This window comes from Talpa occidentalis, unplaced genomic scaffold (assembly GCF_014898055.3).
Source record: "Talpa occidentalis isolate TD23 unplaced genomic scaffold, MPIMG_talOcc4v2.1, whole genome shotgun sequence".
NCBI classification, from domain to species: Eukaryota; Metazoa; Chordata; class Mammalia; order Eulipotyphla; family Talpidae; genus Talpa; species Talpa occidentalis.
Window position 1 is genome coordinate 146,995,811 of NW_026555331.1, and position 21,423 is coordinate 147,017,233.

Sequence of the window (21,423 nt, forward strand, 5' to 3'; positions counted from 1 at the left end):
AAGCCTGGAAGGCATCTGGGAATCACATCTGCCAAGGGGCTTCCCAGTGGCCCCCACTAGTGCTGACCTTCCTGAGAGGCTGTCCACGGGTCACCTTTCCCAATATTATGGAATCGTAGTCCCAAGAGATCTAATTTCATACAAACCATATGCTCCTTTTGATTTTCAATAAATGACTAACTTGGGTTCCTTGTTCTTTTTGTTTATAAAAAGTCTTGGGGATGCTGGGGAAGAAGTGCAGGTCTGACCACACTGTTTAAAATGTTGTGATTTAGGGCCTCCCTGGTGGTACAAGGGGTTAAGCACAGCCCTATGGAGCTAGCTGCAGCCTCTGCAGCACGAGTTCAATACCCTGGCCAGCCAGAGAGAAACCCACATGGTGCAGCAGACCTCTCCTGACTCGCCCGCTGCTCCCCTCAGCAGTGTATTTCGTTCAGTCTGCCTGTTCTGCTCCCCACTCTGTCTCTGGTGAATCCTATCACCCTCCCCCACATCTCCGGCCTGTGGCCTAGCTCTTGTGTGCATAAATAAATAAAAATCTTTAAGTATTAAAAAAATTGTGATTTAAAAAATATTTTGATACTCATGGGAGAGAAACTATCACATAAAAATATCTTAGTTATTCTTATTAGTAGATTTTATTTGGGATGATCTTTACAACTCAATATTTTCTGAGTTGCAGTAAAACTTACTGAGATTTTGATTGTAAATGTGTTAAATCTATAAATGGCATTGTAAAGCATTGACATTTTTCAGTACTGACTTTTTTCGTTTAGGAATGTGGTAGCTTTCTACATCTTTTCAGATCATTTATGTCTTGATAAATTTTTGTAGTTTTCCTCATATAAAGCCCTCACTTTCTTTGTAACTGTTATTCTTAAATATAATGTATATATATATATATAGTTATTGTGAATGGGTTAATTTTCTAGTGTGTTTTTTAACAATTAGTTGCTATACTATCAGAACATATTGATTCCTGTGTATTTATCTTATTGAACTCTTCTTAGTCTTAATATTTTTTAGCTCCTTCTTCTGAGTTTTTCAACAATACTATCCACATATAATAATACTTTTGCACTCTATTTCTGTTTCCTGCGCTATTCTTGACCTCCCCAAATAGTAAAAGTGATGGTAGAGAGTGTATCTGTCTTGGAATATCTGCATTTCCACTGTGTGTCAGTCCATCCTGCCTGCTTGCCCTCAGATTTGTTCCTTGCTCTACTTTACTCCAGGTTGCTAAAGCTTGTCAGCTGTGTATCCCAAGGATCCCATGTTACCTGGTTCAGCTGTTGAGCTGAGGGAAGGTGCTGGTAAGAGATTGGTGAACAGAAAAAAAGGGAGAAGCCAAGGTCTTTTTGTACCTCTTCTGTGCCAGGGGTGAAACCGCAGCTGGTCCCATGGATCCAGCTCTGGCCAGACAGCTGTCTTCCTGGCTCCAACTTCTGCAGGGCACAGTTTGTCCCTGGGCTGAGGAAATAGCCTTTCCTCTTTTTGTCTCTTCAGCTGGGTTGCCCTCAGTCCCCTGAAAGAGGGCCTCTGCCTTAGACCCCATTTTTTGGAGGGCCTTACCTATCACAAATACACACACACAATAACTGTTTTTGAAGGCCCCGTGGTTGCCTCTACATCTTGAGATCCTGCACTGGCCCTGACAGCATGGCTTGTGACCCTAAACAGCTCCTCTTCTGGCTACCACACCCAGTACAGGCCCTGGAGAAATGCTTCTCTATACCTCTCACCCTGTGTCCTCCAAGTGAGAGACAACTGCCTCTGAATGTTCTTAAGTTTTGTCCGTTGCTTTGCTGCTGATGTAGGGAATAGATGCTGTTTGGGATGTTGAGAGGCTCTGAGGGTAGAACTTAAACTAAAGAAAAAAAATAAGCAATTAACTTGTCAGATCTTTCCTCCAGATAGCATGTATGCAGCAGAGTTTTGAATAAGGAAGCATTATTTCTCAGCAGCGATAAGCATTCACTTTCCTGCTTCCCTTTGTGTTCTAGTTCACAGTTCTTGTTAGACATGAGCTAGGGTAGTAGTCTGAACAATTGCACACAGGAACCGAGGGACATTTTACAACCTTGAACACTTCATAGTGTTCTTAAACTATATGTGTATTCCTAGACCTAACCTGAATTTTGACCTCAAATCCAGAAACACTCTTTATAACATATATGACATATAGTTTGACTTTGTTACTAGAGATGTGGCCTCAGCTGATCCAATACCCCTGAAGTTCTTGGGAGAAATGAAAAAATTATTGATATTATGTCTTGAATCTACCTGTAGATGAAACATTTTTATAAATTTCTTTTTTAAAAATTAACGCAACATTGTGTTATAACATTATATATGTTTCATGTGTGTATCACAGAATCAATATGTGCATGTGCTACTTTGATTTCCTTCCCTCTGATAACAAAAATTAGTCTTATAGTCTAAAGTTTATTTTTCTTCTAGTAAGTTCATCTGTTTGTTTTCTGTATATGTCACATATGAGTGAAATCATATGGTGTTTGTCTTTCTCTGACTTATTTCACTAAGCATAATACCCTCTAGGGCCATCCGTGTTGTTGAAATGGCAACAACATTTGTCTGTAATGGGCACTTAGGTTGTTTCCAGTTCTTGGTTACTGTAAATAATGCTGCAATACACATGGGAATACTTTCATCTCTTTGAATTAGCATTTTTGTTTTTGGGGGGTAAATACCCAGAAGTGGAATAACTGGAATAATTCTCAATCATTTTGAGAATTCTCTATACTGCTTTCCATATTGGCTGCACCAGTTTATCTTCCCACCAGCAGTGTACAAACGTTCCCTTTGCTCCACATCTTCTCCAGCACTTGTGTCTTGTCTTTTGGATAATTGCCATTTTCATCAGTGTAAGGTTATGTCACATTGGTATTTCTCTCGTAATAAGTATGGTGAACATATTTTCATGTGCCTTTTGGCCATCTGTATGTCTTCTTTGGAGAAGTGTCTATTTAGATCCCTTGCCCATTTTTAATAGGGTTATTTTGTTGTTGTTGAGTTTTTTTTAAATGAAAATTAAAAAAATTTCCCAGCACCAGTTATTGAACAAACTTTCTTTGCTCCAATGCATATTCTTTGCTCCTTTGTCAAAGATTAGTTGACCATAAGTCTGTGGGTTTATTTCTGGATTTTCTATTCAATTCCATTGGTCTGTGTGTCTGTTCTTGTTCCAATACCATGCAGTTTTGATGATTATGGCTTTGTAGTATAGTTTGAAGTCTGGGCGTGTGATGCCTCCATTCCCTTCTTTTTTTTTCAGGAGAGCTTTGGCTATTCAGGGTTTTTGGTGATTCCATATGAATTTCATCAATAATTGTTCTATTTCTTTGAAGAATGACATTGAAATTTTTATTGGAATAGCATTGAATCTGGTGCTGGAAGGGATCATGCTCAGTGAAATAAGCTAGAAAGAAAAAGAAAAATACCGGATGGTCTCACTCATAGCAAGAATCTAGAAAACTTAAATAAGGGACCAGGAAAATGAATAACTATAAGAAAGTGAAAATCAAAATCAACAAAAAACTATGAACCAGAGACACTCTATGGGGGGTGGGAGGCGGGGAGGGGAGGGATTGGGGTCAAAATGAGGGGGTTGCAATTGTATGGGGAATATAAAAATAAAATTTATTTAAAAAAATAAATAAAAAAATAAATTAATCAAAAAAAAAGAAAATTAAAAAAAATTTTGCATAGAAGAACTGGGATGCAGGGCACGAGAGGATTCACCAGAGACAGTGGGGAGCAGAACAGGCAGATCTACTGAAATCCACTGCTGAGGGGAGCAGTGGGGAGACAGGAGAGGTCTGCTGCGCCAAGAGGGTCAGCTTGCTGGCCAGGATCAAACTCAGGTCAAAGGGGTAACAGTGCTGAAACTTAACCCAGAGGCCAGCAGGGTGGTGCTGTCTTTCCATCTTTTTGCATTTTCTCAACAATGTCTTATAATTTTCCCTGTAGAGATATTTCACTGTGGAAAATTTTACAAGGTATTTTTGGTGGGATTGTTTTCCTGATTTCTTTCTGCTAGTTTGTCATTTGTATATAGAAACACAACAGATTTTTGTATATTAATTTTGTAGTTCTGTGTTTCATTTATCTTTATATATTTATTATTTCTAATAGCATTTTGCTGTTTTTTTATTTTCTATGTATATTATCATGTCATCTGCAAATATGATAGTTTTACCTCTTCCTTTCCAATTTGGATAACTTTTATATCCTTTTGTTGTTTAATTGTTCTTGTTTGAACTTCCAATACTATTTGGAATAGTAGTGGTGAGAGTTGACATTCTTGTCTTGTTCTTGACGTTGGAGGAAAAGTTTTCCATTTTTCATCATCAAAATGATATTGATTGTGGGTTTCTCATATATGGTCTTTATTATGTTGAGGCATATTCCTTCTTTATACCCATTTTGCTGAGAATTTTTTATCATAAAAATGTTGAATCTTGACAAGTGTTTTTTCTGTGTCCATTGAGATAATCATATGCTTTGTTCTTCCTTTTGTTGAAGTGGTGTATCATGCTTATTGATTTGTATATTCTGAACAATCTAATTATCCCTGAAGTAAGTCACACGAGCATGGTGTAAAATTTTTAAAAAATGTATTGTTGAATTCATTTTGCTAGTATTTTCTTGAGGATTTCTGCTTCTATGTTCATCAAATATTGTTCTATAATTTTCTTTTTGTGTGTGATGGTCTTGTCTGGTTTATAATCAGGAGAATATTAGATTCATAGGATGTGTTTGAATGTTTTCCCTCCTCTGCAATTTATGGGAGAGCTTGAGAAGGGTATTAATTCTTTGAAAATTTAATAGAATAAACCATTAAGCCATCCTATCTTTGGCTTTTGTTTTTTTGGAGACTTTTGATTACTGTTTCAATTTCCTTCTTGTAATTGGTCTGTTCAGGTTTTTTCTTCCTGATTCAGTCTTGCAGTGTTGTATGTGAAACACATTTAACTTTGACATTATGGTCACTTAGGATACACAATGGAAATTTCCACTAAATGCTACTGAAGTTATTAAATTTAACTTAGAAAGGCTATAAGATATACTAGAATGTTAAATGAAACAATAGAAGATTCTCAATGCAGAGCAAAATGTGGGCTTTGGTATAAAATTCACTTAATTTTAGTTCTGTGCGATCCACAATTTTTTGATATGAACTATTGTTTGCTATTAATAATAGAAACAAAAGCATGTCTAGCCTTGTAATTTCTCACTTACAGAGAATAAAAAATTAATTTCAAAGAAAATGGTTTTCCTAAATAGAAATAACTTGCATGCGAAACCAATAGTAATATTCCAGAGAAATATAAGGAAATTAGAATAAGAAAATGTGAATGTTTCTATGACTTTAAAGAAGAGCCATGTACCAACAATCTCAAAGTAATGTCTGTAGAAACAATTTCCAATCATTATAGATCAAGATATGTTCTCAATTATAGAGCGATTTGAACACATTAAGCAGTGTGCTGTGATTTTTGTTTTACTTCATGCTAGCATTGGAATATTTGAAAGAAAAACTTGATAAATATTGTATAACTCTAGATATAACTTTGAGATAGTCAAAGTCATGATGTGTGTTTGTGACTTATATGATGAAAATAAAATACAGTATTTTTCTGCATTAGCAATAACTTTCAAATATAGTATTACAATGCTCTTGAATATAACACATAAAATTCTGAATACAAATATTTCTTTAAGGATTTGATTAGCGTTTACAATGGATGTATTACTTCCTCAGTAGAGTGAAGTAACTCTAAATTGAAACTAATTAAAAAAAAAATCCTAAAATCTACATGAATCAAATACAGATGTCAAAAACATTTGGTATTGCAATCAACAGAATATAAAGTTATGCGAAAATCTTGATATCAATGGAATTCATAATTTTTCTGTAATAAAACTCAAGAAAAACGTCTTATGAAATATGTATTATAAGTGTTGAATTCTGAATGCCTTCATTTTATTACTCATCTGAACCTCGATGACCCATAAATACATGGACAATATTAATTAACTTGATTGTCTTTGATATTTTGCCAACTTTTCTTCAGACAAAAAATATACTGTACTCACTTTAGAATTTTCATCATAAAGGTATTTGTATGGTAGAAGAATATAACATTTTCATTTAAAATTTTGTCATTTGACTTATAACTTTTAAACATTTAGAAATGGTCTGTAGGCCTACATTTGTATGCTTGCCCTGGTCTCATTGTTATGGGTCTGTCTGTTTTTAGCCTGGGGTGGTAGTGACTCTGTTATCAACTTCCTATAGTCTGCTTTGCTTCCTGGTTCTTCTATCACTCTTTTTTTTTAAAGTCCAATTTTTAATTATTTTAAAAAATTGAATTTTTTTAATTGAGGAAATGGTTAACAAAACTGTATATGATTTAAAATACAGGTTTCTACCTCTTCATATGTATATTACTCTATCTACCACCAAAGCACCCATAATTCTCTACCACAGTCCATTGGGTACCGTTTCCTCTTTGCTTCTCACTTCCCATCCTCCCGTTCCGGTAGCCTCAATTTTATAGTCAGATTTTTAGGGTTTGTTTTGGTTTAGTTTTGTCTGTTCCTTTTTTTTTTTTTAATTTTCCCACATGAGTAAAATCACCTAGTATTTGTCTTTCTCCTTCTGACTTATTTCACTAAGGATAATACCCTCTAACTCATCCATCTTGTTGCAATTGGCAACATTTCATCTTTTTTAATCGCTGAGTGATAATCCATTGCATAATTAGGTTGTTTCCATAGCTTGGCTATTATAAATAGTGTTGCAATAAGCGTATCTTTTTAAATTAATATCACCTTTTCTTTTGCTCAAAAAAGGAGAAACACGTATATTTTCTTATATCCCTCGCCCCTTTTTTTACATGAAAAGGTAGAGTTGTGGTTAAATAGCATCTTCTCAAAAGATATGTTGAAATCCTAATCCCTCTTAACTTCAATATGTGATCTTATTTAAAGAGTCATTGTAGATGTAACTAGTTAAGATAAGGCCACGTGGGAATAGGGTAGGCCCCTAATCTGCTATGACTGGTATTCTCATATGGAGAGGGAGATTTGGAGACAGAGGAGAAGGAAGTGAGAAACTGCAGAGGAAGAATGGAGTGTGGCAGCTGGCATCTAAGGAGTATCAGTGACAGCCAGTGGAAGCTAGAAGTGGCAAGGAAAGATTCAACCATGCAGTTAGCCATGTGGCCTCAAGAGTAGAGTCATGAAGTTCTTTGGTATTTATGAAATGTCTTGAATCTATCTGTAGATGAAACACATATAAATTTGACCTTCTAGGGCCTCTCCGGTGGTGCAGTGGTTAAGCGCCGGGCTGCGAAGCTGCCTGCAGCCTCTGCAGCACTGGTTCAATCCCCTGCCGCTGGTGAGGGTCCCACATGGCGCGCAGATCTCTCCTGCCACACCCGCTGCTCCCCTCAGCAGTGTACTTCATCAGTCTGCCTGTTCTGCTCCCCTCTCTGGCTCTGGTGAATTCTCTCACCCTCCCACGCTTCTGACTGTACCCAGTGCTTGTATAAATAAATAAATAAATCTTAAATAAAAATAAATTTGACCTTATAGCCATATAGCAAGGCAGAATTCTCCCCTGCAGGCTTCAGAGGGAGCATGGTAATGCCAAACCCTTGATTTGGCCTTCTAGTCTCTAGAACTGTGAGAATAAATCCCCCATGCTTAAAGACGCCTAGTTTGTGGTACTTTGCCATGGAAACTCTAGGGAACAAATTTGGGCAGCACACAAAACTCCTTACCCTTTGTGCAAATATTTCTGTTGGTTGATACATAAAATTCTACCTCCTGGTTCATAAGAAACATGTATTTTTCATCTTAATAGCTGCACCAAATTGCTTTCCAGAGATGTGGTGTCAGTTTACACTCCTACCCACAGTGCACTGGGCATGTTTTCTTCTGTCCTGGCCAATACATTGATATTATCAGACATGCAATCTCCCCCCATCCCCATCTGATGAGTAAAAAAGAAGCGTTTTTTAAAAATTGCATTCCCTGGATTACTAGTGAGGTTGAATTTTTAAAAAAATCTTATTAATTTTCTATTTGAGTATCTTTTATTGTAAATTGTCTTTTATAACCTTTGCCTATTTTTCTGTTGTATGATTTGTTTTATTCCTACTAGTTTGAAATATTTCTTTGCACAGGAGACACTCTTATTCATTTTAAACCATTCCTTGTTTAGGAAGAGCGTTTAAATATCAAGAATGTTTGCTGGGCTTCATTGGTTATCTTTTCAGCTTCTAGTGAGAGGATCAAATGATATTTATTTGACCTACTCATATGAGGCACCTGTAATTGTAGGAACTTTAAAAAGCAGAGTGGTTAAATATTTTATGGGCTGGAGGAATGATGCCAATATGGGGTTTTTCAAAACATGTTTAGAGGGTTGCCAGGTTAGAAGAGAGGGTGTGCCTCAGGGAGAGCAGTGGTCCACTTAGAAAATAAGCTAAAGCCTTTGTGGGGGATTGTGTGTGTGTGTGTGATGGTTTGAGCTTTACCGCACACATAAGAGGAAACTACTGCAGAACTGAGTAAAGGAAAACTGTGGCCTTTAAGAAAATTAATAGGGTGGTGCAGGACAAAAAAAAAAAATAATAAAAGCAATGAGAGTACTTAGATACCCTGAGGTGAAATGAAAATAGTCTTTTTCTATAATGACCCTAATAAGGAAGGAAGGAAAGTAGCTTCCAAGATGACCCACTGATGAGCAGCGATTTTGAAAGAAGGTGTCATAAGGAAAGCAGAGCGCCTAATCAGGCATAAATACTAGCAAGTGAGAGATGTGGAGGACTATGTTAAGAGGCTCAAACAGAGGCTAACTCTGGGTTACAAATCATGTGGCACAGAGGTTGAGCGCTGGGTTGCGAAGCTGCCCGCAGCCTCTGCGGCGCGGGTTCGATCCCCGGCTGCTCCCCGGCCACCGGAGGAGGGTCCCACATGGCGCGCAGACCTCTCCGGCCGCCCTCTGCTCCCCTCAGTAGTGTACTTCGGTCCTTCTGCCAGCTCTGCTCCCCGCTCTGGCTCTGGTGAATTCTCTCACCCTCCCGTGTTTCTGACTGTACCCAGTGCATGTATAAACAAAACAAACAAACAAACAAATAAATAAATAAAACATGCCTCTATTAAAAAAAATACCAAAAAAAAAAAAAACCAAAAACAAACCCATAACAAATTATGTCCAAGCTGTGTGCTAAGTTCATTAGAAAATCAAGGTAAGAATTTATAGGGGGACTTTTCTCTGGGCAGATGATATAATATTGATAGATGGCAAAGAGAAAGCACACCTCATCAATTTTCATGTTGCTTCCAATTGACAGTGTCAAGCAGAGTTATTTTCAGACTGAAGGTAGATCAGATACGATAACTGAAGACAGTTTAGAATGGGTGAAGAAATTATAGAAGTGTCTATCTGCTCTGGGTCAGCTGTACCCCAGGAAACAGAGATAACTTTTAATGGTATCTCTGAACCTCTGTTGTTGACTTTAGGGGGAGCTTGGGGAATGTGAACATTGCTTAAAAGAAAAGGGAGGAAGTGTGTGTGTGTGTTTGTGTAGACAGAATTATAAATTTCAAAAACATGGATTTCATAAAGTGCAAGTCAACAATCCTAATGTTTTGGAGAATGACCCCAGGCGGGCATGCAGAAGGGATGTGGCTTGTGGGCTCCTAGAAGTGGGAGTAAGGACAGTTAGGATTCTACATGGGACAGGTGAAAATGCGACAGACTGACCACATTTTCTTCTTCATGGGCTGACATGACCACTGATCGAGGAGCACTGACAATCACGAGGTATCAGAAAATCAGGGGGAGCTGGCACAAGGAGGAAATGAATCAAGGATTTTAGCCTGGAGGGAAGAAGTCTTAAGGGGAACTTAATGGGTAATGTCAAGTGTGAGGACTTTTATGTAGAAGAGGAAGCAGGCACTGGTGGACATTCATTGTCCAAATGGGTCGGGTTATAGAGAACTAGGGTAAGACTCAGTATATAGGGAAGACCTGTCCCCATATACACCTTCTGGGAGTGATTTCTTATTACTGCAAAAGTGAAAGCAGAAGTTAGTCAGATACTTTTGGGGAAATGCTCAAGGGGAGATTCATGTACTATTGTGTAGTTGATTATAAAGTCCCTTCTGACTTTGAGATCCTGTGATCCCAGGACAGTGTAGGTATGAGAGGGAAGGAATAGATTGGCGATAATGATGTTGTAGCTAAGAGCTAGAAGGAATTGGAAAAAGCCAAAGGGAAGAAATGTAGTTGACTCAATTGCAAAAAGAGAGTCATGGCATCACATTGTGTGGAGAAAGAATCCACTGTCTTTTTAGCCCCCAAGGCCAAGATCATCCCCATATGGTGTAGGCTATCCAAGAAAACTGCACTTCCCAGCAGACCTCAACTGAATGTATTTCACTGGCTTTTGAGTTTTAGTGATGCTCAGCACAGAGGAGGACAGTGGGTTCCTCCCTCAGCGGGTCCCCATCCCAGGCCTGGTGCCAAAGCTTGAGGGAGGAGGGGGCGAGGCACCCTTTGGGTGCAGGTAGAAGGCAAGAACAAGAAAGGGTGGGATCCTGGGAGAGGGAGGGAAGACAAGGAGAAAATGAACAGGTATCCAGAATGGGTGAGGGGCTGGGCTTGCAGAGATATGGGGGGCACCTCTCTCGGCTGCCCCCCAACTTCTTGAGTGACCTTGTAGATGTCATTTCACCTCTGCCTCCTCCGTGTTGTCAAAGGAGACATCCTGTTAGCCTAAAAGTGCTCTGGGCTTGACAGAAGAAAACAAGTCCAGAAATTTAAGACATTTTATGTGTGTGAAGTATTTGCACTTGTTTCCAAATTCTTCCCGCTGCGGGAGGAAGAACTAGTAAGAGGAAGACAGACAGACGGCTGAGAAGACAACGTGGCCAGAGTCATTTGGCTCCCCCTCATCGTCCTGGGGGCTGGGATCTGGGAGACGGCACCTGCCTAACAGGCCCTCGACCAGCCAGGGACGAGACCCCAGCGGACACCCTCGGGCTCAGCGGTCCCCTCAGCAACTCCTCTGGCAGCATCCAGGCACGGGAAGCGAGGCACGCCCCTCCCCCACTAGATGGCACTGAAACGCCTGGTTCGCGATTTTCAAAATGCAGGAAGGAGGAAAAAAAGACAAAAAGAATATGGTGGAGGTGCGCTCCTTCTGGGCGCGCAGGCCGGGGTGGGCGAAGCGGGGTGCCGGACAGTCTTCTCCCCAGGGCCGCCCTTGCCGCGGCAGTGAGGGCCTCGGCTTTGGAGTGAGGGTGACAGTGGGGGGGAGCAGGAGAGTGAACGCCCCGGGTTTCAACCTGGGAGGGAGGCTCCCAGCCTTGCGGCGCCGCCTCACGTGAGCAGGGTGGAGAGCCAGGGAGGGCTGGGAGCCAGCCGGACTCGCGTCCACCCGCTCACGGTCTGGGGTCCCACACTCCCAGGACCCCCACCGAGCCTTCGTCGAGCCGCTACCCCCATAAGGCCAAATCCCGCACCCGGGTTGCCAGGAACCCTACCGCCCCAGAGCGCGGGTCCTGAGCCTTCTCCAAATATCCATTAAGTACCGCCCCCACCCCCCGTGAGCGCCCCCATCTTATCCTGAAAATATACGTCCAAAAATTTTTTTTTCTTTTCCTGCCGAGGAGCGAGGTGGAGACAGGTGTCGGGGTGTGTGTGTGTCGGGGTGTCTGGTCCAGGCTCGGGGCTGGCCTGCACTGGCGTTGCTCCCCTCGTGGGTCCGCTCAGCCCCGGGGCGCACACGCCTGCAGCTAGGAGGTAGCGCCTGTGGCTTTCTGGGGGAAGCAACGATCAGATACGATCCAAGACACCCGTGACCAGAACCAGGGGCGCAGGGAACTCACTCAGGCCGGTTGAACGCCGACTCCTCAATAAGCAGTCTTTAAGCAACTGTGGTCGATCTGGGGGAATTTTCCACTCCTGAAAAGAGAGACAGGAGACAGGGGCAACCTCTGTGAATGTATAACGATGCACGTGAACATGCTACATGCCACACGCATGTGTATGTGCATAAATATGGATGTGGTCGGGCACATACCTACCCAGACACCATTGACTTGCCTGGTCAAAGAACAAGGCTTCGCCATCCCATGCCTGTGAAATGGTGCAGTTTATCTTTAAGGAGGCGAGAAAAATAAGAGATGAGGCTCACGTTGCACGGATGACATCACTAGCTTTTGGCTGCGCGCTCCGGGTTCTCGGCGGTGGGTTTTAGCCAAGGCTGCAGCGCCCGGCGCCCGAGCAGCGAGCGCGGCCGCGGCCCCTTCCGGCGCCCGCACCCGGGCGATGCCACTTCGCGAGCCCGCCGGGCGCAGCCTGGGCGCTCGGTCCCCACCGCCCGCCCGGCGCGCGAGGCCCGGGAGCCGCCGCACCTAGGGAGGCGGCCGGGGAGGGCACCGGACGGCCCAGCCTCCCTCCCCCACCCTCGGCGCTCCCCGCGGCCGCCCCGGGCGCGCGGAGCCGGGTCGTGGGACTCGGCGGCCGGGACCTGCGCGCGCCGCGGAGGGAGGCGGCACCTCCGCTTCTGGGTGGGCTGCGAAGAAAATGGTGCAATCCGAGAGCGGCTGACCCCAGTCGGGCACCGAGGCTGACCCCAGTGGCGCGAGAGTGCCGGGGCGCAGGTGGCGGGAGAAGGGGGCGCACTGTTTGGAGGGGCCGGGGCCGGCGTTTTCTTCGCGCCTGCAGTGTTTTCTCTGCACCTGGGCAGCGCGTTTCCGGGGCCACCCGGGAACCAGATGAAGTGAGGAGGAGGCGTCGCGGAGAGGCGCCTCTGGAGGGGCCTGGCGGACACTCCCCACGGGAGGAGACCGCGCCGGGGACCGCGGCGTGACGCCGGGGCAGGTGGCCGGGCGGGCGCCGCGCTGCCGCCGCGCGAGCTGTCCATGGTGTTGAAGGCTCCGTGCGCCCAGCCCCGCGCGCCCAGCCGCGCGCCCTGCCCGGTGCGCCCTCCGTGGCGCAGCCCACCCTTGGCACTTGCCAGAGGCCGCCCGCTCGTCGCAAACCTGGGGCCAGGACTTGTCCCGTAACGCCGATCGGGGGACCGCGCCGCTGGCCCGAGGGGCCGCTTGCATGGCGAGACCGGAGGCCGACGACCCAGGAGCTCTCCGGGAAAGGCCGGCCGCGACCAGGCGCCCGCGGCCCCTCCTCTAAGCGCAGCTCGGTCCTTGGCCAGCGGAGCAAGGGACTTGCTCGTGACCGGAGAACGTGGGTTTTAGAAAGACCCAACCCAGAGAACAAGCGCGCTTCTCCTCCTGCAGCCGGAAGGCGAGAGCCGCCGCGAAGGCGATCCGGGCGGGACTCGGGGCAGCCGGCCCTGGCACTGGAGGCGGCCCCCGTGGACCGGCCGCAGCGCGGATGTTTCGCCGCCCGCGGTCCAGCAGCGCCCGCAGATAGCCGCCACCCTCCCTCCCTCCCCGCAGAGAGAGCCGGGCCGCTCGGCCCCGTCGCTCCTCCGCACAAAGGAAGCCCGGCAGCCCCTCCGCCGCCCAGGGCGCTGGGCGCTTAGCTCCCGGCCCGAGGGCAGCGGTGCCCGAAGCCCGGCCGCGCGCCGGGGCGGCGGGTTCGGAGCGGGGCGGGGAAGCGGCGGGAGGCGACCTTGCCCTGCTCGCCGCCGCGGGAGGCTGCCCCGGCCCCCGAGGATGCCCGGGAGCCCGCCGGAGCACCCCGGAATCAGAACTTTTTAGGCTCCCGCCCCCAGCCCCGCAGTCCCTGGGCCGCGCACCGGCCAGCGGGGGCCGGGGGGGCGCCGCCGCACGAGCCCCCTCCAGCCCACCCCCCTCCCCGGCTCGGCCGCCCGCCGCTTTGTTCCGGGCGCGCGGAGGGAAGGCGAGGCCGCGCGGATCATGCCCATGGTGTAGGCGCGAGGCGGAGGCATGGCTGCCGGAAGGTTACTGCTCTACACGGGCCTCTCGCTAGCGCTCTGCGCCCTCGGCATGCTGGCCGTGGCCATCTGCTCCGACCACTGGTACGAGACGGACGCCAGGAAGCACAGGGACAGGTGCAAGGCCTTCAACACCCGCCGGGTCGACCCCGGCTTCATTTACAACAACAACAACAACTTGCCGCTGCGCGCGAGCCGCTCGCGCCTGGATCGCTGGGAGGGCAAACTCCTCCGGGCCCGGAACCGCCGGCAGCTCTTCGCCATGAGCCCGGCCGACGAGTGCAGCCGGCAGTACAACTCCACCAACATGGGTCTCTGGAGGAAGTGCCACCGGCAGGGCTTCGACCAGGAGATCGCCGCCCTGATTCGGAAAGGTAAGCGCGAGGCGCGAGGCGTGGCGCTGCGGAGAGCCCGGCGCCTCTAGGCCCGGCCACCCCCTCCGCCTGCCCCTGGCCACAGTTTGTCTGGTTCTCCCGGTTTCTGGAGGTCTGGTTGTGCAGGCCCCGCTGAGCCTTTGGAAGTGACCAGAACTTGCCGCCCAGCAGCTGGTGGTGGAACATGGTTTACCCGGCCTCTTGGCTTGCGTTTCTGTTGGGATTCCCGTGGAATCTCATGGTCCGAGGTTTTAATGCAGGACCCTTCATTAATTAGTCTCCGAAAAGGTGGGGAATTAGTAGCACTGTGCAGGGCAGCCCGTTAGAATGATGAATCGGGGTAGGCAGGCTTCTAATTGTAATCTTTATTTTACATGTTGCATTGATTCACCAAGGAACATTGGAAATCCTTCCAGAAAAGGCCTTATTCATGCTAGAAACGTTTGCTAGAGTGCTGAGTATACCCGGCATGGTGCAGGCATTGGTCATATAAACATCCATAAATCACAGCCCCTGTCCTAGAGCAGCGCAGAGCCTGCTAATCAGTAGCACCCTATTTTGACTGGTACCACAATTCCTTTTTTACTCCTTTTGAGAAAGTGCTTGATGAAAGTGATTGGACAGCTTGAATATTAGCAGGGGCTGATCAGCACAAAAAGAGCAGTTCCCGAGGTAACACCAAAGTGGACACTTCAGAGAAAAAGATACGATTTTCAGAAAATATATATGAAAATACTTAAGAATACCAAAAATAGAAACAAACCACAGTTGCTAATGATAAATATTTATTTGCTACTTTAGTATGGTCGCACACATTTTATAGTCTGCTCATCTGATGCAATTTATAAATCTTGTGTGATTTATATTTTGGGGACCATCCTGTTCTTCAGCCCACTGCAATGGTGTTTGGATGTATAGTAATGTTGCTCTGAAGAAGATTTCTTCCCTGGTACGTGCAGCTCGAAAGATGTGGTGCAAATTTATGGGTCTTCCCCTTCCCCCTTTAGGTATCATTCCCTTTAACTACCAAAATAAATGGTGATGCCAAGGTGGGAATGATATTATATGTAAAGTGCTGTGATGTTTCTTAATATTAGAATGTAGGTGTGCAGCTGTTTAAAAAATAGTATTTGTGAAAATTGAGGTATTTTGATTTATAAAAAAATGTTGACATTGATTAGACAAAATGTTAACTTGGAAAAAGAAGTCATTTGTTTAAGATTGAGAAGCAGCGGGTATGGTCTAGTTGGCCAGTTTAGATTTAGGAGAGGTAGGTCCAGGAAGAGAATCCATCTTAATGTTTGTTTTGTAGCTTCCATAGTATGACTAGGGATTGTAGCTGATTTAATTATGAGAGTGTTAATGCTGTAAAGAGCCCATCTGCTTTATGGTTAGGCTCCTGTTAGAGCCGGGTGACCCGTTTGGAGCTCTACAACTTTGTAAAGATGTGCAGGAGGTGGGAGGATTCTAGAAGAGAACAACCTGGGTTTGGACTGAGGAGTAGGAAGGCAAGAGGAAGTAGAACAGTTTTTGACAATGGTGACTATAACAATTTTCAGATCCTCAGATTGATAAAGTGTTATTTTATCCATCATTTTCTGATGTCCCTAAAATTGGAACGGTAGGAGGTTAGCTAAATGTGAGGAAGAATTCATGTTAATAATATCAGATCTACACTGGTAGGACTTGCTGAAGGACATTCTTGAATTTTCTTCCTACAGTGTCTCCTAGAACATGACAGGTACCCTTCTGTCTGGTATTAGGTAACCCCACCTAGAAAAAGGGGCAGGGAATTCATGGCTTCTGGTGCTTCAATTGAGGGCTTTGATTCTATGTTGTCCTGCTTGGAAATCTGACTAGAAAGGTTGACTTGGTCTGTGCACCAGAGGGATTGGTTACCATAGTGACATGTTCTTCCGGTGAAGCTGGAAACACAGTGACAGGGAAAGGGATAGGGGAAGAATGTACAACATTTTGACTTTGTATCGACTGATTTTTAATTGCAGCAACAGAAAATGGACACGGCACAGCAGGGGGATTGAATACACTGATACCTAGAGTTGGCAGGGAATTGTATTTCACTTGAACTAATGGAAATGCTGTTCCCATCACCCAAAATACAGCAATCACTGTCAGCTGCAAGCACCAGCTTACTTACCATGGCCGTTTCTGTCCATTTGACATTCTTGTTAGGTATTATTGAGATAGATGGCATGCCAGCCTTACAAATCTGGAGAGACTTGAGGTCACTATCTTCATTTTTAACCTCAAAGCATGATCTTTGAAAGCCTGGTCTTCTTTTTGAAAGCAGCAATAGACACATTTTGGAAATCAGTGCATTTTAGATAGTTAATTCAAGACCAATTCCATTAACATACAGAATATAATTTCTGGGCCTAATCAATGTTCTTCCTAGATGGGCAGATTTGATAAGAAAGGTGAAAAAAGAAATTGATACCCCTGTATTTAAATTCGGGGCATCTTAGGGAAAGATACTTATCTCATGATATTCATTAGCAACCTTGAAAGATATCTTAGATCTTTGGGTTTTTTTTTTTTTTTTTGGAAACATCTTCACAGATTAAAATTCTGGGAGATATGTGTTGGGCAGGGGGCAGGGAGGCTAGAGAAAGGACTGTTTAAAACTTGTCAGTATCATGGGAAAAATAGATATTTATCTAAATGATCATACAGCTCCAGAGAACTCAATCATTTGTTAAATCAATGTTCATTACATTAGAAAGTGCTGCCTGTGCATTTTAAAGTCTAACAAAACCACATAATTAATGGGAAAACAAAACTCAGATTTCTGATTTGAAGATAAAGTCCTTTGGATTCACGTCCTTCTGTCACGAGTGTCCCTAGAAATATACATATTTGGCCACTGTGTATTTGTTGTTTGTCTCACTGAACTGTAAGTTTCTAGAGGGCTGGGAAGGTAATCATTTGTCAAGTACATCCACCCTATGCTTGGTGCTTGGGTCATACCTCATACAAACTAGGTTCACAGAAACCTACTATACTATAGTTATAGCATAATATCCATCAAGAGCTTATTCTAATTGTTAAAACATTTATGTGGAACTCCAAATAAAAGATTAATCAGAAAACTGGTGAAAAACAAGATGAACCACTCTCATTCTCAGGGCAGGTTAATCTTACAATAGAGGCTACATAATTTAACAAGGAAGATTTCTTTAGTAAAAGTTTTGCTAAAGAATAGGAAAAATACCATTCTTTTAAAATATATGTCATTGAGTATGCACACAATCACCCACAATCATTGCTGACATTAGATATGATAGAATGATTTCCTTCTTGGATGTAGTGTTGGGTGAGGGTATAGCAAGGACAGATGACCCTTACGTTCCCATAAGACTGTGTCCACCATCAGGTCCTATTGTCCACTTACTTTTCAACTTCATCCATGTATCCCTAGCAAATAAATCACTGCAAGTGCTGGGGACAGATCAATGACAGGATTAGTTTCTGAAATCCAAGAAACTTCCAGATACTTAGGAAGAGCAGCTACAGGTAGGATTGTGTTCCAGGAAAATCTAGGGGAACATTATATTCTTTGATTTGAATGGAATATTATAGTGATAAAATAAATAGACCTTCCATTGAGATTCTAAGAAATTTTTTATTATTTGAAAATATGCTTTATAACAGAGTTTAACCTGAATAGTTCCCATAAACATGAATGGTTGTCAATATTCTGAAGTTGATTTTAGTAAAACTGCATATATTCACAAATAAACAATAAACTCAGTAAACATTTACTGCACATGTATTATGTATGGGGCACTAATCGCTAGGAGGAAGGCTGAACAATACCTGGCACTTAATATTCTCTTTGTCTGTTATTCTCAGAGAGTATACAGCTACAGGTGGCAAGAAGGACAGAAACAGATTTAGAGGGACAGAGACGAGGCAATGATAGGCAGGGGTTGGCAAAGGTAAGGCAGGGGAGGGATTTACTGAACATTGCGCTGAAGAAATAAAATTGAAACAAGATTTTGATAAGGTTCGGAAGTGGAAGGGCCTATCGGGTAAAGAGCTGGCATGTGCACAGTCATGGAGGTGTGACACAGTGGTTTGGCCTAAGTATTGACTTCCATGGTGAGGCAGGAGTTGAAGAGCAGCCAGGGACTGTGCTCTTAACTCCCCTGTAGCTACGCCACCCAATGGAGCAACTACTAGTCTCACATGGCTATTTAAATTCAAAATAACCAGTGTTCCGGCCCAGCGGGTTAAGCACAGCACTATGAAGCTATCTGCAGCCTCTGCAGCACAAGTTGGATCCCGGCCGGCCAGGGAGCTGACCCACATGGCGCAACAGACCTCTCCTGCCTTGCCCGCTGCTCCCCTCAGTAGTGTATTTCTGTCGGTCTGCCTGCTCTATTTCCCACTCTGTCTCTGGTGAATTCTCTCACCCCCTCCCCTGCACCTCTGGCCTATATACCCCAGTTCTTGTATGCATAAATGAATAAATCTTTAAAAAAATAACCAGTGTTACATCAAGTAAACATTTCACTTCCATTGTCTCACTGGCATATATTAAAATTGCTCAGTAGCCACATGTGGTCATTGGCTATCTTATTGGACAGGACAGGTAATAGAACATTCCCACCACCACAAACAAGTTCTGTTGGACAGTGCTATGTGGTGTCTACTGCCTCTGAAAAGAATAAGCTTATGCTCCATTTCAGATGAGGGTAACTAAACTTGATAACTTGGACTCAAGTTTGAGTATATTTTTCTACACTCTAAGAAACTTTACTACTTGAATGTTTTGGGCAGAAGGTCTTACTTCATGGTCACTTATACTAAATTTTTTTTTTCTTTAACATTTTTTTTTTTTAATAAAGAGGCATGTGTTTTTATTTATTTATTCGTTTGTTTTGTTTATACATGCACTGGGTACAGTCAGAAGTGCAGGAGGGTGAGAGAATTCACCAGAGCCAGAGCGGGGAGCAGAGCAGGCAGAAGGACCGAAGTACACTGCTGAGGGCAGGAGAGGTCTGCGCACCATGTGGGACCCTCCTCCGGTGGCCGGGGAGCAGCCGGGGATCGAACCGGCGCCTCAGAGGCTGCGGGCAGCTTCGCAACCCAGCGCTCAACCGCTGCGCCACTGGGGAGGCCCTACTTATACTAAATTTATATTAAGATTTCTATCTTTGACTCACAAAATAATCACATCCTTTCTCCAACTCCCTAAGAAGTAACTGGTGAAGTTGATGGCCTGGGGAAAGTTATATTCTTAACCAAATTTGGTGCCAGGCACTCTTCTTTACACATATTAGCTAATTTATCCATAGTGCATTGAGGTGGGTATTATTATTATTATTAATCCCTAGATTGATCTCTTCAATTCTAGAGTTGAGGAAGCCGAGGAACATAAAGTTTCATTAACTTGCGGAGTTTCATGATAAGGAACTAAAGGTAGCAGAGTTCAAAACCTGGCTCCAGGATTAGGAATGTACCCATGGCCCTGGACTGTCCCCATAGAGCTATTAGTAATGGGGTGAGTGGAGAAGAGGCTGGTATATTGATTCCACATTGATTTCTTTCTGAAAAAGAGAAGAATTTTAGAATCTCACCCAGGTGAGACCTGCTTGAGAACCTTGCCTCAGCAGTGAGGAGGAAGAACATTCTAAGGGGTTCACACACTGTGCTTTGTTTGAGACCTGCTGACAGAAGCTCATATACGTTTTGTCACCTGAATTCTGGGTATTTATTTTGTTCACCATAGTAGATGCTGAGGTGACAGACATGAAGGACATACTCATTGTTTCATAAATATTTAGAGGGCTCACGCTCTAAACTCAAGGAGAAGTTTACATCCCAGGGATTGAGGCAATAAATAAACTTACATGATATAAAATAACAATCAAGAAACAAATCAGTGTATGGTAGAACAAGAGGTAGTGAGTGCCTGTCTGACTACCTTTCCCTGCAGCCAGTACCAGTGGGAGGAAGGACAAATTAAACAGTTCCATTAGTTTTAGTTTCATCAAATGGAAAGGATTTACCTGCTCACCAGCGAGCACATACAAACACCTATGGTCTTTATATATAGTCTCTCTGCATAGCGGACATTTCCACGCATGTTGTTTCTTGTGCTCACATGTACACTCGCTCTTAATCCCTCCTCCCCTCCCAGGCATGCTGAAATACAACAGGTAGGGAGAGCTGCCGGCTAGGAAAGGAGCCCAGTGACTGTGGGCAAATGCATGGGCGGGAGAGAGAGCTACGTGCTGAGCACCTCTGTGTGTGCAGGCCTCTGCTAAGTATTGGGGAAGAACAAGGACACATAATATGATTCTTGTCCTCAGAGAGCTGACATTCTAACACTTATTTCCCCAAGTTCATTGTCATACGTGATTGGATCAAGTTCTTTCCCAGGGCACATTTGCATAACTGGGATGGAGAATGACCTGCGTAGGGAACTCGGGGGTGAACTCTAATGAGTCAACAAAGTCAGGAGCCTTATTTCTGTTCCAGGAGGTCAGTTCATTTATTCTTTTATTATCAGGTCAGTAAGGATCAACTAGAGCATCGATTCAGTGTATTCCACGTTGGATTGTCAGTTAAAAATATTTCCTCTCTGCTATTAATAGGTAATTCTAGGCCTTCAGGTAGAATTAGAAACATTTCTGAGGTAGCTTGACCACACACACACGCACACACACACACACACACACACACGAACACATACATCTAAGTGTTAGGTGGCAGAATCATACATGGTTATTTAGATGAAGATATTTTTATAGCTACTTACTCCAAACAACACACAGAGAGGAGGGAGCACATGAGTTCGTGGGTAAATAGTGGAACAATTTATTCTAACATCTTGGTTGGATGTCTGCTTTAAAAAATGTTTATTGCGGTAACATTGGTTTACAACACTATCTGTATTAGGGATATAGGATCACAACTCTGCAAATGTAGGTATCACCCCATGCCCACCATCCAAACAATCCTCCGCTCTAGTCCTGGGTGCCCCCTCAGTCTCCCGTTTTTAAGAGAATGTGTACATTCTTAAAATGACTTTATTTCTTCATAGGTAAAACAAT

The 21,423-nt window shown here is 44.2% G+C and overlaps 1 protein-coding gene across 2 annotated transcripts in view; it reads left to right on the forward strand.

The window, feature by feature from the left end:
- TMEM178B (transmembrane protein 178B) overlaps positions 1–21,423 on the forward strand; it is a 394,544-nt gene that overhangs the window by 68,058 nt on the left and 305,063 nt on the right. The window contains exon 1 of one of the 2 annotated variants that reach the window (XM_037514569.1): positions 13,960–14,341. The exons of the other annotated variant lie outside the window; for it this stretch is intronic. Coding sequence (XP_037370466.1) covers positions 13,960–14,341 — 382 coding nt within the window. Of the gene's footprint in view, positions 1–13,959; positions 14,342–21,423 lie in introns of those variants that run through there. 2 annotated transcript variants of the gene reach the window in all.